Source organism: Dermochelys coriacea, chromosome 13, assembly GCF_009764565.3.
Source record: "Dermochelys coriacea isolate rDerCor1 chromosome 13, rDerCor1.pri.v4, whole genome shotgun sequence".
In the NCBI taxonomy this organism is placed as follows: domain Eukaryota; kingdom Metazoa; phylum Chordata; order Testudines; family Dermochelyidae; genus Dermochelys; species Dermochelys coriacea.
The window spans coordinates 31666765-31687989 of NC_050080.1; the positions used below are offsets into that span (position 1 = coordinate 31666765).

The following is a 21225-nucleotide window of genomic DNA, read 5'->3' on the forward strand; positions in this document are numbered from 1 at the left end:
GATGGCTCGTCCTTCAGGATAGGTTGTAGATCCTTGATGATGCGTTGGAGAGGTTTTAGTTGGGGGCTGAAGGTGATGGCTAGTGGCGTTCTGTTGTTTTCTTGTTGGGCCTGTCCTGTAGTAGGTGACTTCTGGGTACTCTTCTGGCTCTGTCAATCTGTTTCTTCACTTCAGCAGGTGGGTATTGTAGTTGTAGGAATGCATGATAGAGATCTTGTAGGTGTTTGTCTCTGTCTGAGGGGTTGGAGCAAATGCGGTTATATCGTAGCGCTTGGCTGTAGACAATGGATCGAGTGGTATGATCTGGATGAAAGCTAGAGGCATGTAGGTAGGAATAGCGGTCAGTAGGTTTCCGATATAGGGTGGTGTTTATGTGACCATCGCTTATTAGCAACGTAGTGTCCAGGAAGTGGATCTCTTGTGTGGACTGGTCCAGGCTGAGGTTGATGGTGGGATGGAAATTGTTGAAATCATGGTGGAATTCCTCAAGAGCTTCTTTTCCATGGGTCCAGATGATGAAGATGTCATCAATGTAGCGCAAGTAGAGTAGGGGCATTAGGGGACGAGAGCTGAGGAAGCGTTGTTCTAAGTCAGCCATAAAAATGTTGGCATACTGTGGGGCCATGCGGGTACCCATCGCAGTGCCGCTGATTTGAAGGTATACATTGTCACCAAATGTGAAATAGTTATGGGTCAGGACAAAGTCACAAAGTTCTGCCACCAGGTTAGCCGTGACAGTATCGGGGATACTGTTCCTGACGGCTTGTAGTCCATCTTTGTGTGGAATGTTGGTGTAGAGGGCTTCTACATCCATAGTGGCTAGGATGGTGTTTTTAGGAAGATCACCAATGGACTGTAGTTTCCTCAGGAAATCGGTGGTGTCTCGAAGATAGCTGGGAGTGCTGGTAACGAAGGGCCTGAGGAGGGAGTCTACATAGCCAGACAATCCTGCTGTCAGGGTGCCAATGCCTGAGATGATGGGGCGTCCAGGATTTCCAGGTTTATGGATCTTGGGTAGCAGATAGAATACCCCAGGTCGGGGCTCCAGGGGTGTGTCTGTGCGGATTTGTTCTTGTGCTTTTTCAGGGAGTTTCTTGAGCAAATGCTGTAGTTTCTTTTGGTAACTCTCAGTGGGATCAGAGGGTAATGGCTTGTAGAAAGTGGTGTTGGAGAGCTGCCTAGTAGCCTCTTGTTCATACTCCGACCTGTTCATGATGACGACAGCACCTCCTTTGTCAGCCTTTTTGATTATGATGTCAGAGTTGTTTCTGAGGCTGTGGATGGCACTGTGTTCTGCATGGCTGAGGTTATGGGGTAAGCGATGCTGCTTTTCCACAATTTCAGCTCGTGCACGTCGGCGGAAGCAGTCTATGTAGAAATCCAGGCTGCTGTTTCGACCTTCAGGAGGAGTCCACCCAGAATCCTTCTTTTTGTAGTGTTGGCAGGAAGGTCTCTGTGGGTTAATATGTTGGTCAGAGGTGTGTTGGAAATATTCCTTGAGTCTGAGACGTCGAAAATAGGATTCTAGGTCACCACAGAACTGTATCATGTTCGTGGGGGTGGAGGGGCAAAAGGAGAGGCCCCGAGATAGGACAGATTCTTCCGCTGGGCTAAGAGTATAGTTGGATAGATTAACAATATTGCTGGGTGGGTTACGGGAACCATTGTTGTGGCCCCTTGTGGCATATAGTAGTTTAGATAGCTTAGTGTCCTTTTTCTTTAGCCTGGACCAGTCCACACAAGAGATCCACTTCCTGGACACTACGGTGCTAATAAGCGATGGTCACATAAACACCACCCTATATCGGAAACCTACTGACCGCTATTCCTACCTACATGCCTCTAGCTTTCATCCAGATCATACCACTCGATCCATTGTCTACAGCCAAGCGCTACGATATAACCGCATTTGCTCCAACCCCTCAGACAGAGACAAACACCTACAAGATCTCTATCATGCATTCCTACAACTACAATACCCACCTGCTGAAGTGAAGAAACAGATTGACAGAGCCAGAAGAGTACCCAGAAGTCACCTACTACAGGACAGGCCCAACAAAGAAAACAACAGAACGCCACTAGCCATCACCTTCAGCCCCCAACTAAAACCTCTCCAACGCATCATCAAGGATCTACAACCTATCCTGAAGGACGAGCCATCGCTCTCTCAGATCTTGGGAGACAGACCAGTCCTTGCTTACAGACAGCCCCCCAATCTGAAGCAAATACTCACCAGCAACCACACACCACACAACAGAACCACTAACCCAGGAACCTATCCTTGCAACAAAGCCCGTTGCCAACTCTGTCCACATATCTATTCAGGGGATACCATCATAGGACCTAATCACATCAGTCACACTATCAGAGGCTCGTTCACCTGCGCATCTACCAATGTGATATATGCCATCATGTGCCAGCAATGCCCCTCTGCCATGTACATTGGCCAAACTGGACAGTCTCTACGTAAAAGAATGAATGGACACAAATCAGACGTCAAGAATTATAACATTCAAAAACCAGTTGGAGAACACTTCAATCTCTCTGGTCACTCGATCACAGACCTAAGAGTGGCTATCCTTCAACAAAAAAGCTTCAAAAACAGACTCCAACGAGAGACTGCTGAATTGGAATTAATTTGCAAACTGGATACAATTAACTTAGGCTTGAATAGAGACTGGGAATGGATGAGTCATTACACAAAGTAAAACTATTTCCCCATGGTATTTCTCCCTCCCACCCCACCCCCCACTGTTCCTCTGATATTCTTGTTAACTGCTGGAATTAGCCTACCTGCTTGTCACCATGAAAGGTTTTCCTCCTTCCCCCCCTGCTGTTGGTGATGGCTTATCTTAAGTGATCACTCTCCTTACAGTGTGTATGATAACCCATTGTTTCATGTTCTCTGTGTGTGTGTATATAAATCTCTCCTCTGTTTTTTCCACCAAATGCATCCGATGAAGTGAGCTGTAGCTCACGAAAGCTTCTGCTCTAATAAATTTGTTAGTCTCTAAGGTGCCACAAGTACTCCTTTTCTTTTTTCAAAAACTTAGTGTAATTTAGTAGCATCTGAGAGTTTGCCTATACTTATAAGGCTGCAGTGGCCAGCTGTGCCACTGTAGCACTTCAGCGAAGACGCTGTCTACACCGATTGGAGGGCTTCTCCCATCGGCTCAGGTACTCCATTTCCCCAAAAGGTGGTAGCTCTGTCGACAGGAGAAGCCCTCCCGTTGACCTACCTCTGCCTACACTAGGAGTTAGGGCGGTGTAATGTCACTCGAGGTGTGGATTTTCCATTCCCCTAAGCAACTTAGTTATAGTGATATAAGGTCTAGTGTAGATCAAGCCTTAGACATGAAGGCCATAACTTCAAAGTGCTGTCTACACAGCTATTGTTAGGGCAGCGGTGCAGCCCAAGTCTGTTGACCCAGGCTCGGGGACCTGCTGCCACTGGCTGCATAGACACACCCTGATTCGGAGCCTCTGGTACGCTAATTGACTCAGAACTCTAATGCCTTAGCTGAAGTACCGAAGCTGATGAATCTGCAAAGACCCTAAACTCCCCAAGCTAGGATGCATGCATGTAATTTTATTGTGATGGGGCAAGGTGGTGGATTCCTGTCCATCCAGCATTCACCCCAGCATGGACAGCAATCACCGTCTGACTGGGGAGAGGTGGTGCTGTCATGCACTCAGGGTACATGCTGATGTTCCCAACCCCTACCTAAGGTTCTGGGGTCCGTGTAGCATAATGCACAAATCCAAAAGGAGAGAGGAAAGACCAGTGAATTCAAAGGGGAGCAGCTTCCTTCTCTCTTAGCCAAACACTAGAGAAAACCATCCCCATGTGTGGGAGATGTGAGGGTGCAGAGTGCAGCTCTCCATCTGTTGCACATCAGACTTGCATAGGCTCTATGAAATACAGTAGAACTCCAGAGCTACAAACACCTTGGGACTGGAGGTTTTTTGTAACTCTGAACAAAACGTTATGGTCATTCTTTCAAAAGTTTACAACTGAACATTAACATAACACAGCTTTGAAACTTTACTACGTGGAAGAAAAATGCTGCTTTTAACCATCTTAATTTAAATGAAACAAGTACAGAAACTGTGTCCTTTCCTTGTCAAATCTTTTTTTAAAGCTTCCCTTTATTTTTTTAGTAGTTTACATTTAAAATAGTACTCTACTGTATTCTTTTTTTGTCTCTGCTGCTGCCTGATTACGTAGTTCGGTTCCAAATGAGGTCTGTGGTTGCCTGGTCAGTTCGTAACTCTGAGGTTCTACTGTTCCCAACTCTGAGGTTCTCCTGTAAGGAAATATTGTCACAGCAGAGCTTGGCTCCTTAGGAGCTTTAAGAAGAAACCGAGGCCCCCCCCCAGCAAACGACTGTTTGATTTGCCCTACGATAAGCTAGTATGGAGGGTAAAGAGGCTGCATAGCGCAGCCAGTTTGCACACAGCTAATCTGCAGCACAACACAAAGAGATCTGCATTGACCCAACACTGATTACTGATCCAAAACTATTGGCCTTTTGTTTTATTTCAAGCCAGACCCTAATTGTTTACTTTAAAGGTGTGTATAGATCTGCCCATTTGATTCCCTGCCATGTCCAAAGCTTGCTTCAGAGCTCCAAACACTTGGGGTTTTTAAAATCAAACACTCTGTATTACAGAATAGCTTTCACTCATCGTATAATTTAGGTGACCCCATCACAAGTTCTGAGCTCTGTGAACCTATGCCTCTTAGAGCGACTGAAACCTCTCTGGCTGTGAATTAAATAGAAGGCAGGCTTGCCAAAAATATAATAAACAGACAGACACTTCACAGAGGCCAAGAGAAACGTGCAATCACTCTCTCCCACATGCCCGCACAGACATGTTCATCCAGCAGCCAATCTAAATTCTCGAGCACAGGGCTGAAAGAAAAATGTCCTCCTGGCTGGTTTGAATACAGCAGCTGGAAATGAAACACTATAAGCACACAGACTGGGAAATACAATGAGAAATGGAGTCCCAGCCCATTCTCTTGCCTTTTTCCTCAAGCCACATGGGAGGAGATCACTGTCTCAGAACTTCCATCCGCAAGGAAATTTTGAAGCAAAAAACTAATCCTATGCAAAAGCTCTGTTAATGCAGTGTTAGATTTTAGCATTTAAGAGCTAAGAGTCCCCCCGTGATGTTAAGTGAGCCATATTGCACATATGTTGTTATAATGTCTCTACCTCACATGTGGTGGCGTCCAGTATATAAAATAGGAGATGGTAGATTGTGACTTGGCTCATAAGACAAGAAGAAGGGGACATTCAATGAAATGAAAAGGTGGCAAATTCAAAACTGCCTATAAGAAATACCTTTCCTCCCAATCTGTAATTTGACGGTGGAACTCACTGCCACAGGATGTCTTTGAGGCTAAGAAATTAGCAAGAGTCAAAGAAGGAAGGGACATTTACATAGATAATAAGAATGTCCAAGGTTAATGGATACTGCTAACAAAATTTCTGGAGGAGAGATTAAGCTTCTTGCTTCAGGACTTAATCCAATTTCTAATTTTTAGGCTGAGGCCTCCATGAGGTTCCTGGGGATAAGGAAGAGCCTTGCATGATAAATCAAGCCAGGGTTTGATCTGTTCTACTCCTTTGATTGTCAGAACCTTGAGGCTGGAGTTCTGAGACGTGTGGATCAAAGCTCCCCTTTCCCCCAGGGCTAACAATCTGGGGTAGTCAGATTTCAGGGAGAAGTAAAAATAGGAAGCAAACCCTAGGCAGTTGTATCCTCGAGGATGGACTCAGGACAGGGGACCAAGCAGGCTTGCCTTGGTAGTCTATACAAGGAAAGGGAAGCCTGGCTGTCAATCTCCTCTTGGCAAGGCATGTTGGGAAAGGGAAGGAGTCTAGGGCCTATATAATATCTCAGGTAGTTGGAAAGGAGAGATATGTTGAACTGACAATGCTGTGGGAGGTTAGATCTGTGGTGAATGCATACATGGACCTGGAGGTGCTTACCTATCTGCATATGCTTTTTTGGCTTCAGTTGTCGTTACACTGAGAAACTTTTGGGGCTTTGATCACTGTACAGTTTGGGCAGCTGGTCACTCTGTTACTCTAGATCAGAGGTGGGTGCCAGGAGGCAGTCCCTGCTCCCCCGTAGCCACGCCACCACACGGCGCAATGCTCTGGGCGTCGTGGCTGCAGAGCCCGGCCTGACCCGGTGCTCTGTGCTGTGCAGTTGCCTGTCCTGGTGCAGCCGCGCTGCCAGCCACCAGTGCTCCAGGCAGCGCGTTAAGGGGACAAGGGGGGATTGGATAGAGGGCAGGGGAGTTCGGGGGGTGGATGGGGTCAGGGCAGCCTGAGGGCAGGGAATGGGGGTTGAATGGAGGCAGGGGCCCTGGGGGGGGCAGTCAGGAAGGAGAGGAGGGGTTGGATGGGGTGGCGAGGGATGATCAGGGGACAGGGAGCAGGGGGAGTGGATGGGGCAGAGGTCTTGGGGGGGCCAGTCAGGAAGAGGGGGGGTTGAATGAGGTGGTCGGGGGCAGTTAGGGGTCCTGGGGCAGTCAGGGAGAAGGGGTGGTTGGATGGGGCAGGGTTCCTGGGGGGGGCAGTCACGAAGGAGGGGGGGTTGGATGGGTGCGGCGTGGGGCAGTTAGGGGCGGGGGGTCCGGGGGCGGTCAGGAGTCCGAGAGCAGGCGGGGCAGTGGATGGGGCAGGGGTCCTCGGGGGGCCATCAGGGGGCGAGAAGTGGGGAGGTCGGATAGGGGGCGGCAGCTGGGCCATGCCTGGCTGTTTGGGGAGGCACAGCCTCCCCTAACCGGTCCTCCATACAATTTCAGAAACCCGATTTGGCCCTCAGGCCAAAAAGTTTGCCCACCCCTGCTCTAGATTGTATGGATAATTTAACAAACACTTTCTTTTTGAGACTATACCTCTCTGGGTCTTTCCTTCTTTACCCTAGCCTTTCCTGACCCTCTGCCATGGATACTGACCACACACATAGGGTAAGTTTGAGGCTTCTAAGCTTTGTCAGTACACAACTAGTGCCTCAAGAAGTGTTACAAACCCAGCAAAGCATCTCAACAACAGAACCACAAACATGCTTCACACCTTATCTGCCATCTGATTCCCTTAAAACTTGCCAATCTCAGCCCCTTCAGTAAGTGGGGTGAGACTGCAGAGCAAATACTCTGAATTTCTTATAAACCCAAGAAAGCAAGTCCCTGCTTCGCATAAACACTCTTAACTATGAAGCTATGAGCAGCAGCTCTATATATGTGGCTCTTAATTGTTCTACACAACAGTACACAACTAGAATACATGAGACAATAATTCACATACCCGTTTTTAAAATAACACTAAAGAACTCCCAGTCTGCTGGGGAAGAAAAAATCCTTCCCACATAAAACAGATAAGAAACGTGTGCAAGTCTGTGTTGCTGCTGGGCCTTTTGGCTATTGGGTATCCAGATGAGGATGAACTTGATGACCTGGCGAGTTTTCACCCTGAATGATTTGCTAAATTTTTTTTAAAAACTGCTATTCCAGAATAGGCTGTAATTACCAGTGGACTGTAATTACCAGTGGGATTTAAGCCACCCCTCCTCCACCGCGATCTTGAGGATCGGAACAGCAAATCTGTGACAGTGACATCACCACTACTATAAAGAAAAGGGTCTAAATTCGGGGGATTCCAATGGAATGTAGCTTCCAGACTCTGTGTCGTCATTCATGCTGTCAGCAAAACAAGGAATTCAGAGCATGTAGGAGCTTAGGGAGGCGGCAAGCCTTTTGCTACTGAAATACACTGACTGGACTGGTGTAGGAACACAGACAAACTTACAAGAGATGTCCACTGAAAAGCACTGTAACCCTCATCCCTTTTACCCTTGTCAGTGGTTCTCTTTGGTTTTTCAAGCCTGTCCTTACCACAGAGACCTCCAGACCCTGGACAAACACACAAGCAAAACCAAAATAGAGATACCCTGCTTTCATAGAGCCCCAAACCTCTGTGTCATCTTGCTGCCAACCACACAGTATCCACTGCTCCCTCCGATTCAGAGAAGTCTAGCAGGGCCATGCAGAAAACAACCGAATGGGAGGCAGACTTCACTGGGTGAGCTAGGAAAGAGACTCTAATGGAAAGCAACAAGTGGCTCTGATGGTGAAACTCTGATGCTAATTTCAAAATACTGGAAAGCAAAACTGTATGAAAACCTGGCTTATTCAGTGCAGTCAGTATGTAAACGGAGTAAGTCTGTTGCTGCTGATCTGAACGCATGACAAATCAAATCATAGACAGCTTAAGGTGAACTGGGCTTCCTGATAACACTGACATGGGACTGAATAGTCTCCCTCGAGCATTAGAACCTCAAAACTTTTAAGGGCTAATCTTCAAGATAAACGTTCTTCCGCTGCATGAGCACATTGCAAGCCTGTATGAAATCCAGGTAAATCCACCCCTAAGCACCCCACTAGTTGTAGCTACTTTAGAAACAGGATAGTGCTAGTGGCCCTGGCAGGGAGGGAAAAGCCCTGTTTTCCTATTTCTCTCATGCCAACCCAACAACACAAGCCAAAAGAAGGCAACGTCCCCTCCCATTAAAGAAGCTGCCCTTTTACACCCAGCTAACATCCAAAGGAGAGAAGGAACAGATCTTCTCAAACAGACGTGGAATGAAAACTCGACAACAAAAATGCAGTGAGTGCTGTGGACTTAGAACCATGCCCTGGAGAACATGTGTGTGAACATGGCAGTCGGATGGTACTCAGGCGTTTCTCTGTACGATCTGGGATTAGATTTAAGGATGTCAGTTTGCAATCTAGCACTGTTAGAATGCCTTTTTGTATGAGACTTAACAACGGCTTTTTCTTTCCAAAGAAGGGCCTGCCTATACATTGATAGAAAGCACTAGTGTAAAAAGAGACTTGCACTAGTGCAAAAATCCCAGCACAGACAAGGCCTGATACCTCTGGTTGTGTTTCCAGTTACATCACTGTTTGGTGGTGTACTTCAATGTGTTTCATTTGTAACTAATGAAAAAATCAATAGCAGAGATGCAATGCTAATTATGTTTCTCTAACAAAGCGAAGCAACTCTCCTCTCTTGGAATTTTACAAAAAGTTTAAGTTACTCCTTTCCCAAACACTGCAGTGGTGCACTGATTTCTCATGTGTTTTGTTTCCTTTTAAAGAAGAAAGGGAAAATATCAAGTGCCTCTAGCATGCCTCTGCCTATCTGCAAAGCACTCCTGACCCCTTGTAAAAGAATGTACCTGCCCCGTAGAATCCCTTGCTGGCTACATGTGACTCTGCAGTCCCGTCTCAATTTCCCTTCTCTCAGTGCCCCTTATGAATCCCATAGTCCAAAGGTATAAGAAGAAATTCCCCTGCTGGGGTTCTACTTTATTAAGTCAAGATAAACTTGAAATAAAGTCCCCTGGCCTGCAGTCTCTGCCCTCAGTTCAGCGGATTGTACAGATCTCTCCTTCTGGGGCCTGTGTTTCTGGGCTCCCAGCTACTTCCTTCAGGAACCCTTCCAGCAGCTCTCATAGTTCTGTCCCTTACCTCCCTGGGTGGAGAGAGGTCCATGGGTAGCAGTCCTACCACTACTGCTTTCTTACCCTCTATAAGGCCCAGGTGGGCAGCAGGGAATCAGACATATGCTCACACTCCCTCTTAAAGGGGCCAGTTCCACTGTGACATCCCTACTCCAAAGCCACGTTCCTGAGTATACACAAAGGTACCCATTGAAGGGGCAGTCTCAATGCAATATATACCCAGGGAAGGGCCTAAGTGTTGCCAACTTTAAAAATGTCCATGTGAATCTCTCAATATTTATATCCTCCACTCTCTAGAATCATGTGAGCATAAGGAACTCTCCACTTGCATTCAAACACCACCAACACTTCCAGATCTCATCACTGGGGAGAAAAGCTGGAAACAGGGCAGATAAAAATCAAAGAGTTTTTGACAAAAAAAAAAATCTTTTTTTTTATTGAAATCAGATTTGTTTTGATTTTGTTGTTCAAATTATAATAATTTGTTCTTTTTAAAAATAAACCTGTTTAAAATGAAATCTGAATTTAATACAAAATGTGTTAAGGTCTAAACTTATTATAATCTCTTAGAACAATGTAATAAATAATATATGCTGAATCCATGGCCTCTAATCAAAAATTGTGAGTTAAAGGCTACTTTTCTATATAAAGAAAGACTCAAGGGGAAAACACCAAACTTTTGAGGTCACGGTTTATAAATATGGCACAATAGATCACGTGTACTAAGGGGGACCCGGGGCTGTGTTACGTCATCTCAGGTGGTGGGACTCAGCCTCTGACTCCAGGAGGCACCATCATGTACTTCATCAGGATCATCCATGGAGCCCACCTGAGGGGTCTCACGCTCCTATTTTACAGCTTCTCCCTCCCTGAGCTCTGATTGGCTCAGTTCTCAGATTATGAATATTCTGACTCCACCCACCATGGAAACTTACTCTCCAGCTCATGGAAAAACACTGATCTACCCAGTAATTGCGAGCCCTTGCTTCTGGATGGTTCTGGGCACTTGAAGTAAGTGAACTTACCCTATTCTTCTTGCAGGTATACACAGACAGAGAGACAAACACACAGAAACCAACTCATTTCTCAATGGCCACCTCCTCTGCCCCATACCATATAAAATACGCTGTGCAAGAGGCATGTGGTTACATGAGCAGATAAAGTCTTGGATTGTTGTTAGTTCTCTTGTTTTGCTGGGGGCTGGGGGGGGGGAGTTGAGTAACAAGGTAGAAGGAGCAGAATGAGCAACCAGAAAGGAGCAACACTGGTGTCAAAGCAGCAGACTGTGGGAAGAAGGGACGACGTTCTTCAGAGTGAAGCCTCTGGTGCTGATTAGAAAGAATATTTTCTTCATTTGAACTAATTCAAAGTTGAGAAATTGCCTGGGAGTTGAAAAAGCAGGAAAAAAAAAAAAGCAGGACTGGTCTTTCTTGTCCAGTCTATGAATAAAAACGAAGAGGGAGGGGATGAGATCTACTAGTTTTCAAAGTTTGAAGGACAGCCTAGGAAACTTAGGAGACTGTTGTCTCATTTTCAAGAGACTTAGATAAGTAAGAACTTAAGCTCCCGTCATTTTCTCTTACGCCATGTCTCCACTACAAATTTGGGCCAACACAAGTTAGTCAGCATCAAGCTGCCACAGTGAGTAGATAGCTTGTGTGCGTACATACTTGGCTCCTTGCGTGTGGTCACCAGGAGTGTTTGTATCGATGCACAGTGTGGTGCACCATGGGTACATATCCCAGCTTGCAGCTCATCACCATCCAAAGCGCTCTCTTGGGAAGATCTGCCAATGCATGGCAGGGCAGGAAAAAGTCGTGCAGGGGTGACTTGGAGAAAGGGGTCAAGTTCCCAGCATGCAGCTGTCTCCATCGCATATCATCCATATCCCATAATTTTCATGCCTTCTTTAAAGATCCCACAAACCCACATGACCTTCCTTGCTGTCTGCCATCTCTGATAGCAGCATGGAACCTGCACAGCTCTACACTATTGTCATGAGCGTTGGAAGCACAAGACGTGCATGCACAAGCCTCCAATATTTGCAGAACTGTAAGAAGAATCAAATCAGGGAGGGAATGTGCCCATTCCTTGTTGTGGAACATAATGAAAACCAACTCAGGATTGTTGGTGGTGTTCACAAAGCAGCTGCAGATGGTGGGGTGCCACTTCTTGGCCCAAGAAATGAGCACTGACTGCTGGGATTGCATTGTAATGCAGGTTTGGGATGACGAGCAATGGCTGCAGAACTTTCAGAAGCGGAAGGCCACATTTCTTGATCCATGTGCTGAACTCGCTCTCACCTTCCACCACATGGACACCAGAAGGAAAGCTGCACCAACAGTGAAGAAGCGAGGGGCAATTGCACTGTGGAAACTTGCAATGCTGGATTGCTACCAGTCAGTGGGAAATCATTTTGGAGTTGAAAAATTCACTGTGAGGGCCATTGTCATGCAAGTGTACAGGGTCGTTAATCATCTCCTGCTACACAGGACTCTGACTCTCAGCAGCGTGCAGTACATAGTGGATGGATCTGCAGCAATGGGGTTCTTGAACTGTTGTGGAGTGATAGATGGCAAACACATCCCTATTTTGGCACCAGAGTGTATCAACAGAGAGGACTATTTTTCTATGGTTATACAAACACCAGTGATGCTTCACTGACATCAAAGTTCGCTGGTCCGGGAAGGTGCGTAACACTTTCATCTTTAAGACCACAGGACTGTTCAGTAATCTACAAGCACGGACTCCCTTTTCCGACTGGTGGATTACCACTGGTGACTTTGAAATGCCAGTAGTGATCCTGGGAGACCCAGCCTACCCACTCCTATTCCCACAGCCTATTCTACTTCTAGCTAATGAAGCCAGCCACCTCAATAGCACCAACGAAAGATTCAACTACCAGCTCAGCAAGTGCAGCAGGGCAGCCCAATATTCTGTTGGTAGGTTGAAGGGTTGCTGGCATTGTTTACTCACAAGATTGGATCTTTGAAAAAAAATCCCAATGGTTATATCTGCCTGCTGTATCCTTCATAGTATTTGTTCGGCAAAGGGTGGAGATGGAGCAGCTGTCTGCTGAGTTGGAACAGCCAGACACAAGGGCTATTAGAAAAGCTCAGTGTGGAGCTATACGACTGAAGGTGCTCTTGAAAGAGCACTTGAATGGTGAGTCGCAGTAACATGTTGTGGTGTATTGTGTACTACTTGGCCCTGCTGTTTTGGGGCCTATTAGGAACTGGGTGGTGCTTGATGAACATCTAAGAATATAAAACTGTCAGTGCACCTATTAACGTTGTGGTGCTTGCTGTACATTTATAACACTGTGTTTGTCACTGATCCCAGGCGTTGAGTCAAAATGTACAATAACAAGTAATGGTTGCTTTCAGGATCACCAGGCACTCCGGAGCGGATGTTGTGAACTAATAAAGGTGAATTATTTTCCAAAGAATAGAATTTTATTGAGTAACTCTGTGGCTCAGCATTGGATTCATTGTTGGCTTCCCTGGCCTTCTGGTATGCCTGCTGCATTTCCTTGGTTTTCACACGGAACTGCTGCTGGTCTCTGTCGTATCCCTTCTCCTGCATCCCCCGAGCAATCTGCCTGTAGATGTCAACATTTCTACAGCTGCTCCATAGCTGTGTCTGCACGGTCTCTTCTCCCCAAAGGCCCAAGAGATCCCATATCTCCTGTCTGCTGTGGGCCAGTGCATGTGTGGAACATATCAGAGGCATGGTCAGCTGGGCAGTTGCACACAACAGTGAAGAGCTGCTAGGTGTGCTCATCAAGGTGGGAAATCAGGAAAAGGCATTTCAAATATTTGTGGGGTTTTCAGGGGGTGAGAGGGTTCCAGCCTGTGTGACCCTGGGCAGTGGAGTTCACAATGTAACCAGAGCGGTCAGTGTCAGGCATTGTAGGAAGCTGCTGGAGGACTGTTAGGGTTGACATAGGTAGCGCAGTGTCTACGCTTGCATTGCGTTTACTACAGTGCATCGACCATAGCTCATGCCATTCAAGGAGGTGGTGTTACTGCGTTATCGTAATGGGGTGCTAACATTGGTGGGAGACAAATTCAAGTACAGACACGTGCACAGCTAGGTCTCCCTCACTTTGTAGTGTAGACCAGGCCTTACTTGAAACTCTTCCTAGGTTGACCTGAAATAATCAGTTTAATTCACTGACTACAACTGTAATAAATCATTTGTTGTAAATGTGAAACATGTCTGGATGAGAGAAGTTATGTATCCAAAATATTTACGGTGGGTTTTGTTTAACACAAATAAAGTGTATATGCTGTTCTGTGTGTTTAATTAAATTGAAGTCACCATCCTAATGCAGCTGGACACAAATCATGAGCCAAAAGTGAATTATCCAGTAAATAAGCAATATATCAGTCACCATTTTCTAACACACTAAAATTTATAATTAATAAAAATCTGAAAATATTAAGCTATATAATTGCTTAAATGAATGTATATAGTTATACTGTACCCTCCTAGGAAGCAAAAAATTGTACAAAATCTAGCGTAAAGGCTCTATTTAGATGTAAATCAACATGTTTAATGGTCATATCAGCTAATGAGAATGCATCTTTCTTTAGAAAATAACTGAAGTATAAATGAAAAAGTTGGTTAAAACAGGTTTCAGAGTGGTAGCTGTGTTAGTCTGTATGAGCAAAAACTACGACGAATCCTTGTGGCACCTTAGAGACTAACATATGTATTTGGGCATAAGCTTTCGTGGGCTAAATCCCATTTCATCGGATCTGATGAAGTGGGTTTTAGCCCAGGAAAGCTTATGTCCAAATACATTTGTTAGTCTCTAAGATGCCACAAAGACTCCTTGTTGTTGTTTTTTTTTGGTTAAAACAAATTATTTCAATTGAGGCTTTCCACTTGGGGATTTAAATCAATCCAGCCTGGCAGGAAAACATGACTCCTCAAGGCACCCACACAAAAGGGCCAAGAAAAAGAAGTCCAATCTCCTACTTTTCAAACTTCATGCTATTTTGGTCCCTGACCCATGGTTTCTGAATAGCTGGGGTTATCAACACTGGTGTTTGGCCCTGGGATGCAGTGAGCAGCAGGGAGGGAATGGCTGGTTTGTAACTCATGCAGTCACTTATCTACCAACAGTTCTGGGTTTTTTACCCATGATCTTGGCCAGCTGAGGCCAGAGGACACACCCAGTAGGAGAGTAATTCATTCCCATCATGGGATTATTGTGCAGGTAGCAGGCAGGCAGCTGTAGTGAGCCCAGAGTGGCTGGCAAAGGATGGGTTGTACCAGACAAACAAAGTTTTGGAAGCAGATTGGTTTCTTGGAAATGGCCAGGGGACACTCCAGGGGGGAACCCCAATCTCCTCAACTGCCACAAGACAGGGAAACATAGGAGAAGCCTGAACAAATGTATGGGGAAAACACCGCATGGCCCCACACCCTCTCTGGACAGTGTGTGCAGGAGAGCTCCTCTGAAGATCCCCCTCCCTCGGCCCAAGGCCACTGGAAGAGAGCTGCAAGTAACGGGAGCACGGGATAATCATGAGCTTTAGCTGCTCAGTGGAACTCTGAGACTTTGACAACATCCGGAACGCCCCAGGTTGCTCCCTCCCACCCTCCAACACACACACTGCCCCAGAGAACGGTGTGGGAAGGCTGGCAGCTGTGGGGGCATGAGGGACGGGACCTATACTATATTTACTGTAAGCTCTGGAATGGGGAGGGGCAGGAGGCAGGGCGCAGAGCAGCATGGGCCTCTGCCCTGGGCACTTAGAGCAGAGTCAGCCCCAGCATGATACTAGCTAGTCTGCAGTTGGCAGGCCAGTCTGACCAGCTGAGATTAAGCAGAAACTGCACAATCCCTCTCACTTGAAAGATCCCTGGATCCAAATGCATTTGCAGAGTGTCTGTAAAATCCCCCTCCTCCATACAATGCAGCTCGCAACCAACCAGAGGATGGAAAACAAGCAACTATTAGCCAAGGGTGACTGTAAATCAAAGCTGAACCAAGCTGATTAGCACGATGCACATAAATAGTTCACCTCCGAGTGACATGCAATGGAGGCTGCAGTTTATGGACTATTTCTGGGCTGCACAGTTTGGGTTTCACCAACTGCTCCCGACTACTGCTCCCAACTCCAGAACTGTACAAGGACCTCCACAGCAAAATAGTATCTTGGCCCTTCTCTACTCCTTCCTGGCAGTAGGCACAGACATTTACATCCCAGGGGTTCCGGTTCCCAAGCTCTCAATGCTTTCCTCATTGTCCTCATCTAGCTGGTCCCAGTCTCCATGCCTCTGGCTTCTCCACCCTGTCCCAGTCTCCTTCACACTCTGCACCTCAGCTGCCAGACCCAGTTTCCCACTCACCACCGCACCCCAAGGCTCCTTGTCCTAATCTATTCCCTTGCAGGTCCAGCACTTAGCCCCTCTGCATTCGAAACAAGCAGCTGCCTTCTCCATGCTGCCTGAGCCCAGCAAGGGGTCACAGGCTCCCTGCTCTCAGTTCCAGTGACGGGACCCACCCCTCACACAGCCGGCAGATGCCCAGAGCTGCCATTGCGGTGAAAGTCCTGTACAGCCCTGGGCCCAGTGATGATGGAATCTTTCGGGAACGTCACTATTAAAATCTAAGACGTCCCTATGGAGCGTGTGCGAACTGGGATTTTTTTCAAGGGCTTATAGCTTAGCTAAATGTGGGCAAATTTTCACAACAATGGCAAAAGACACATTCCTGGCACAAAGGCCAACTCCCTGGCAACTTTCAAGTCCCTACTCCAAAGCATGGTGGTGCTACAGCAGGGGTGGGCAAACCTTTTGGCCCGAGGGCCACACTGGGGTTGCGAAATGGTATGGAGGGCCAGGTAGGGAAGGCTGTACCCCCCAAACAGCCCGGCCCCTGCCCCCATCCACCCCCTCCCACTTCCCGCCCCCTGACTGCCCCCCTCAGAACCCCCGACTCATCCAACTCCCCCTGCTCCTTGTCCCCTGACCGCCCCCTCCTGGGACCCCCCACCCCTAACTGCCCCCCCAGAACCCTACCCCCTATCTAGCCCCCCCCGGTCCCTGTCCCCTCCTTCCCAGGACCCCACTCCCTGTCTCCTGACCACCCCCCTCCCCAACCTCTGCCCCATCCAACCGCCCCCTGTCCCCTGACTGACCCCCGGGATCCCCTGCCCTTTATCCAATCCCCCTCTCCCCATTCCCTTACCAGGTCGCTCAGAGTGGCAGGACAGGCTTATTGGGAAACCTGGGAGGTGGTCGGGCGCAAGCTGCGCTGCCCGCATGGCAGTGTAACTGCAGGGGAGGGGGGACAGCGGGGGAGGGGGCGGAGCGAACCTCCCCGGCCGGGAGCTCAGGGGCCAGGCAGGACGGTCCCGTGGGCCGGAGTTTGCCCACCTCTGTGCTAGAACTTACCAAAGAGAAGGTCCCTAGACTCTTTCTTAGAAATGAGTAAACCTTTTTGGATGAAATTTTCCAAAAAAATTCAGCCTGAGGCAGACACCAGGCATGTAAAATTTCAGACCGAAAGGTTAACATTTGGTAAAGTTATAAGTAACTGAAAACAGAGCCTTACAATGAGAATTGTTAGGCAACCTTAATAGGTGGGGCTAGTCTGAACACATTCATATTCCTAGACTGAATAACACTGTGGTACAGGTTCTACTACCAAATGGCTCCCACAGCAACTAATCTGCTGTGTCTGAGGTTTAACTGCAGAGGCTGACAGACCATGCACATGTAGTCTTCACATTCTGCCTCTCTTTACCTTCTTCCTCGGTGTTTTGCTTCCTCTTTTTCCTGGATTTGGAGTTCTTCTTGTTTTTCAGATCCAGAAGTTCCTTAATGCGCTGGGCAACTGAAAATCCAAAGCACGGTTAAGTGAGTGACCTCAAAGAAGACCGAACACGCTCCGCCTCCTTCACCTTACAGCATGCAGGCAGTGACCCAGCATGGACAGCTAAGGACAGCAAGACACCAAAACTGCCCACAGACAGAAACTGGTGTTCACAGCCTTAGCTTTTGCCTATTGCCCTCTGCCACGTACACACACTCTAAAGAACACAGGTGCACCGTGTTGCTAGCCTGTGATTTTCAGTGGGGACAGATCCCAGGATCTCAAATTTCAAGTTCAGTCAAAAGTATCCTGTGGATTTGTTTCAGGATGTAAAGAGTATTCCCCCAAGCTCACCTAACGCAAACATGGCGGCAGGAAGCTTACTCAGACCTTCCCAATGGTTCTCCTGTGGACTGAGACAAAGCATTAGAATAATAGAATCAGAGGAGTGAAAAGGACCTCGAGAGGTCATCTAGTCCAGTCCCCTGCACTCAAGGCAGGGATTCTTCTGGGAAGAATTTCTACACAAGCCCTGGGCCAAGGATATCCCACTGCACACGTGTGGCATACTTGATATGTTCGACAGAATACAAACTTTCCCTAACCCAATGCAAGGTCAGTCCTACAGGGATGGAGCACCAGCCGTTCCCTTTCCTGAGAGCCTTGCTCAGCATCTAAAGTACTGAGTCAGGGGGAACTTGCCAGAGTAAGGAGCCCAGTCAAGTCAGGCCCACTGACTCCAGTGGGCGTAGCAGCTGCTTGGTGCCTCTCTGGATTTGGCTCTGGGGCTTCAGCAGCAGCACTTTCCTTTAACGTCGGCGTACAGCCCGTTATCACCGGGTGCTGTCTTTAGGGGGGCTGGGCAGCATCTCCATTACACCTCAAACAGCCCACTCTATTGTACTTTGTTCTCAAAGCTTCTACTCTTCCCCACATCAGTCTGATCCAGTCAAGTGTGCTCTGTAACTTAGAAAACTAAACCCATCTAAATCAGACACCTTTGGAAGGAGGGTAGTCTTGTGAGCAGAGCACAGGACTGGGAGACAGGAACTCTGAATGCTGGCCTGACACTGGCCCTGTACCTTGGACAAGTCACAGCCTCAGTTTTTTGCCAGCAGAACATCCCATGGGAGAAACGATTCGAGCAATTCGTGTGTGTTAGTTATGACTGGGCAGAAGCATTGCTCTTGAGCACTGAAGAAGTGCCTATAAATACCTTTATTGTTAGCACTTCATAATTTTGGATGGGACTCTCATTATATCTGTCTGAGCCCCACACTGAAAGTGGGAGATGCTGTGGTACGGATGGGGCCAGTGATTGATTGGAGGTGCAGCTTTGCTCAGAGGCACGCCTTTCCAGGCATTGTGGGGTGCGGCTCTGCTTATCACACACTTGGGACTGCTGACAAAAGCCTTTGTCTTGTCAAGGCTGGCCTCAAGGCTGTGCGCAATGCAGCTGTCCCCGTGTGAGTCCATGGTTACCTCACCCACCTTGTCTCTCAAGGCTGTAACAGTCAGAGAACCCCTGATTAGACTGTGTCTAGAACTGACATACGCCAGCTACAGTAGCTTGTATTCTTTCAAGACAGAATACGCCTTACAAGATGTGCTAACTACTTCTGTTAAAACTTGCATTTGGCTGTGACACTAGGAGTACCTTTGCCAGGCCTGAGGAAGAGCAATGTGTAGCTCGAAAGCTTGGCTCTCACCAACAGAATCCTATCACCTCCCCAAGCTTGTCTCGCTAATACCCTGGGACTAACACGGTTACATCACCATTGAATGCAGCCATTTGTTTAATCAGATACAAGCTAGAATCACTGGGAGAAGGCCTGACAGCAGCTGTGCCGCATGATGGAAGGACTTGAGTCCTACTTCTCTCCATAGACTGCAACCATCTTGGCACTGGAAAGTAACTAAAGAGACACCCATTTGCCTGTGACTGCTTGAGAAGTGTTCACTGCACGGGCCCAGCAGCTCCTGGGAATGGCACAATCCTTATCCCTGCCTGCTGATAGCAATATGGCTGCAAACCTCCCTGGAGTTTGAGCATGACGACTTACCAGTATTACTGTTCAGGAAGGCTGCGAATCATTCACAGGGGCATGGCTTCCGTGACTTTCCATGACCTCCATAAATTTTGCAGCGGCAGGTGCGGCTGACCCCAGGGCCATCCCAGCACCTCGGAGCCGCCACACTGGCCGCTGCTCTGGCAGCCCCAGGCAGCTGGTCCCCGGCGCTGCCCTGGAACAGTGGTCCGGGACCAGTGGTGGAGGGTGTGGATCTGGGCCACCCCCCGTCTGGACCACCATCGGCGGCGGCCCTGGCTGAACCCTGCCCGGAGTGGCAGTGGGAACCCAGGCCGTCCCCACCCCGACCCCAGCAGCTGCGGAGCCCCGGGGTCCCGGGTCGCCCCCCGCCCGGACTGGTTGTGGTGTCGGAGCCCAGCAGCGGCAGGGGGCCCTGGGCTGCCCGCCCCCCGCTAGGAGCAGCAGTCCTCAGGAGCACTCCCTCCCAGCAGGTAAGATTTAGTCACAGGTATTTTTAGTAAAAGTCAACAGACAGGTCATGGGGCCGTGACTTTTTGTTTTTTGCCCATGACCTGTCCATTACTTTTACTAAAAATACCAATGACTAAAACGTAGCCTTACTAATCGGTATCAGGGGTACAACCTCCACCAGCTCTTGCCAGTCCTCCTGCACAATGCAGTTAATTATAACATGCTGCTTAGCCTCTCATTCAGAGGGTATTCCACAAAATATGAACCAAATTCAGTTTTCAGATACACCAGCGTAAATCTGCAGTCCAGTGGAGTCACTCCAGATTCACACCAGCATAAGGGAGAGCAAAGTCTGTCTTTTCAGGGTCTGAAAAAACACCCCCCTAGCCCCACCGACATAAGTTTCACCAACAAAAGCGCCAGTCAGGACAACGCTATGTCGGCAGGAGACGCTGTCCCGCCGACATAGCTACCGCCACTCATTTGGGGTGGTTTAATTATGCCAACAGGAGAGCTCTCTCCCGTCAGCATATAGAGGCTACACGAGAGGCCTTACAGTGGTGCATCCAAAGTGTAGACATAGCCTCAGTGTATATACCAAATGCTGCCCAAATAATCAGACACTGCACAAGAACAGCGGAGTTGCATAGGCCTGCTGCTGGCCCAATGCATGATGGTCAATTTCAGTGCCATTAAACAGCTGTTGTGATGTGTGAGGCACTTACGGTTTTCATCATTGACCTGGTCGAGATGGCGGTAGATGTAACCTTCCAAGTAAGACTGAAACTTGGGTGATGGGGAAAAAAAAGCCAGACTGATGGCCATGAGTTCCCAGCCCCACGCCAGACTTCGGTAACACATATTGTCCGTAGTCTGCCTGATCAGCTGTATGTACAGCTCATCCCGTAAACCCTGTATGCTCCAGCACTTGGTGACCATGACCAAAGCCACATGATTTCGGTCCATGCGGGCCTGGCGGTCTCCCATGTAGATCTGCACCAGTTTAAACATCTCACATGCTTCCTTTTTAATGGCGTGGTTGCTGGTGATGAGCATTGGCTTTTTGATGGAGCCCCCGTTCCAGGAGAGCATGTTGGAGATGGAGATCCTTCGGCGGAAGATGCCCTGAGTGTGCATGTTCAGGTTTTTGGAAGCCCAGTCTGCCATGCTGCTTTGAGAGATGGGCTTCCGTAACGTGCTGTAGGGAAACTGATACCCCATGCTGATGGTAGGCTGCACACTAGTCTCCTGCTTGGAGTCTGACTCTGTTGTTCCAGGCTGCAAGGGAGAACAGACAAGTTACAATCAAAAGCATTTTAGCTGAGTGTCTTACCCGAGTGAGCG

At 48.0% G+C, this 21225-nt stretch overlaps 1 protein-coding gene across 2 annotated transcripts in view; it reads right to left on the minus strand.

The window, feature by feature from the left end:
• LOC119842384 (rho GTPase-activating protein 39-like) overlaps positions 1–21225 on the minus strand; it is a 128245-nt gene that overhangs the window by 10891 nt on the left and 96129 nt on the right. For both annotated transcript variants that reach the window (XM_038370427.2, XM_043495807.1), the window contains exons 4-5: positions 20607–21159; positions 17312–17401 (exon numbers count right to left, since the gene is read on the minus strand). In XM_038370427.2, coding sequence (XP_038226355.1) covers positions 17312–17401; positions 20607–21159 — 643 coding nt within the window. The remainder of the gene's footprint in view (positions 1–17311; positions 17402–20606; positions 21160–21225) is intronic.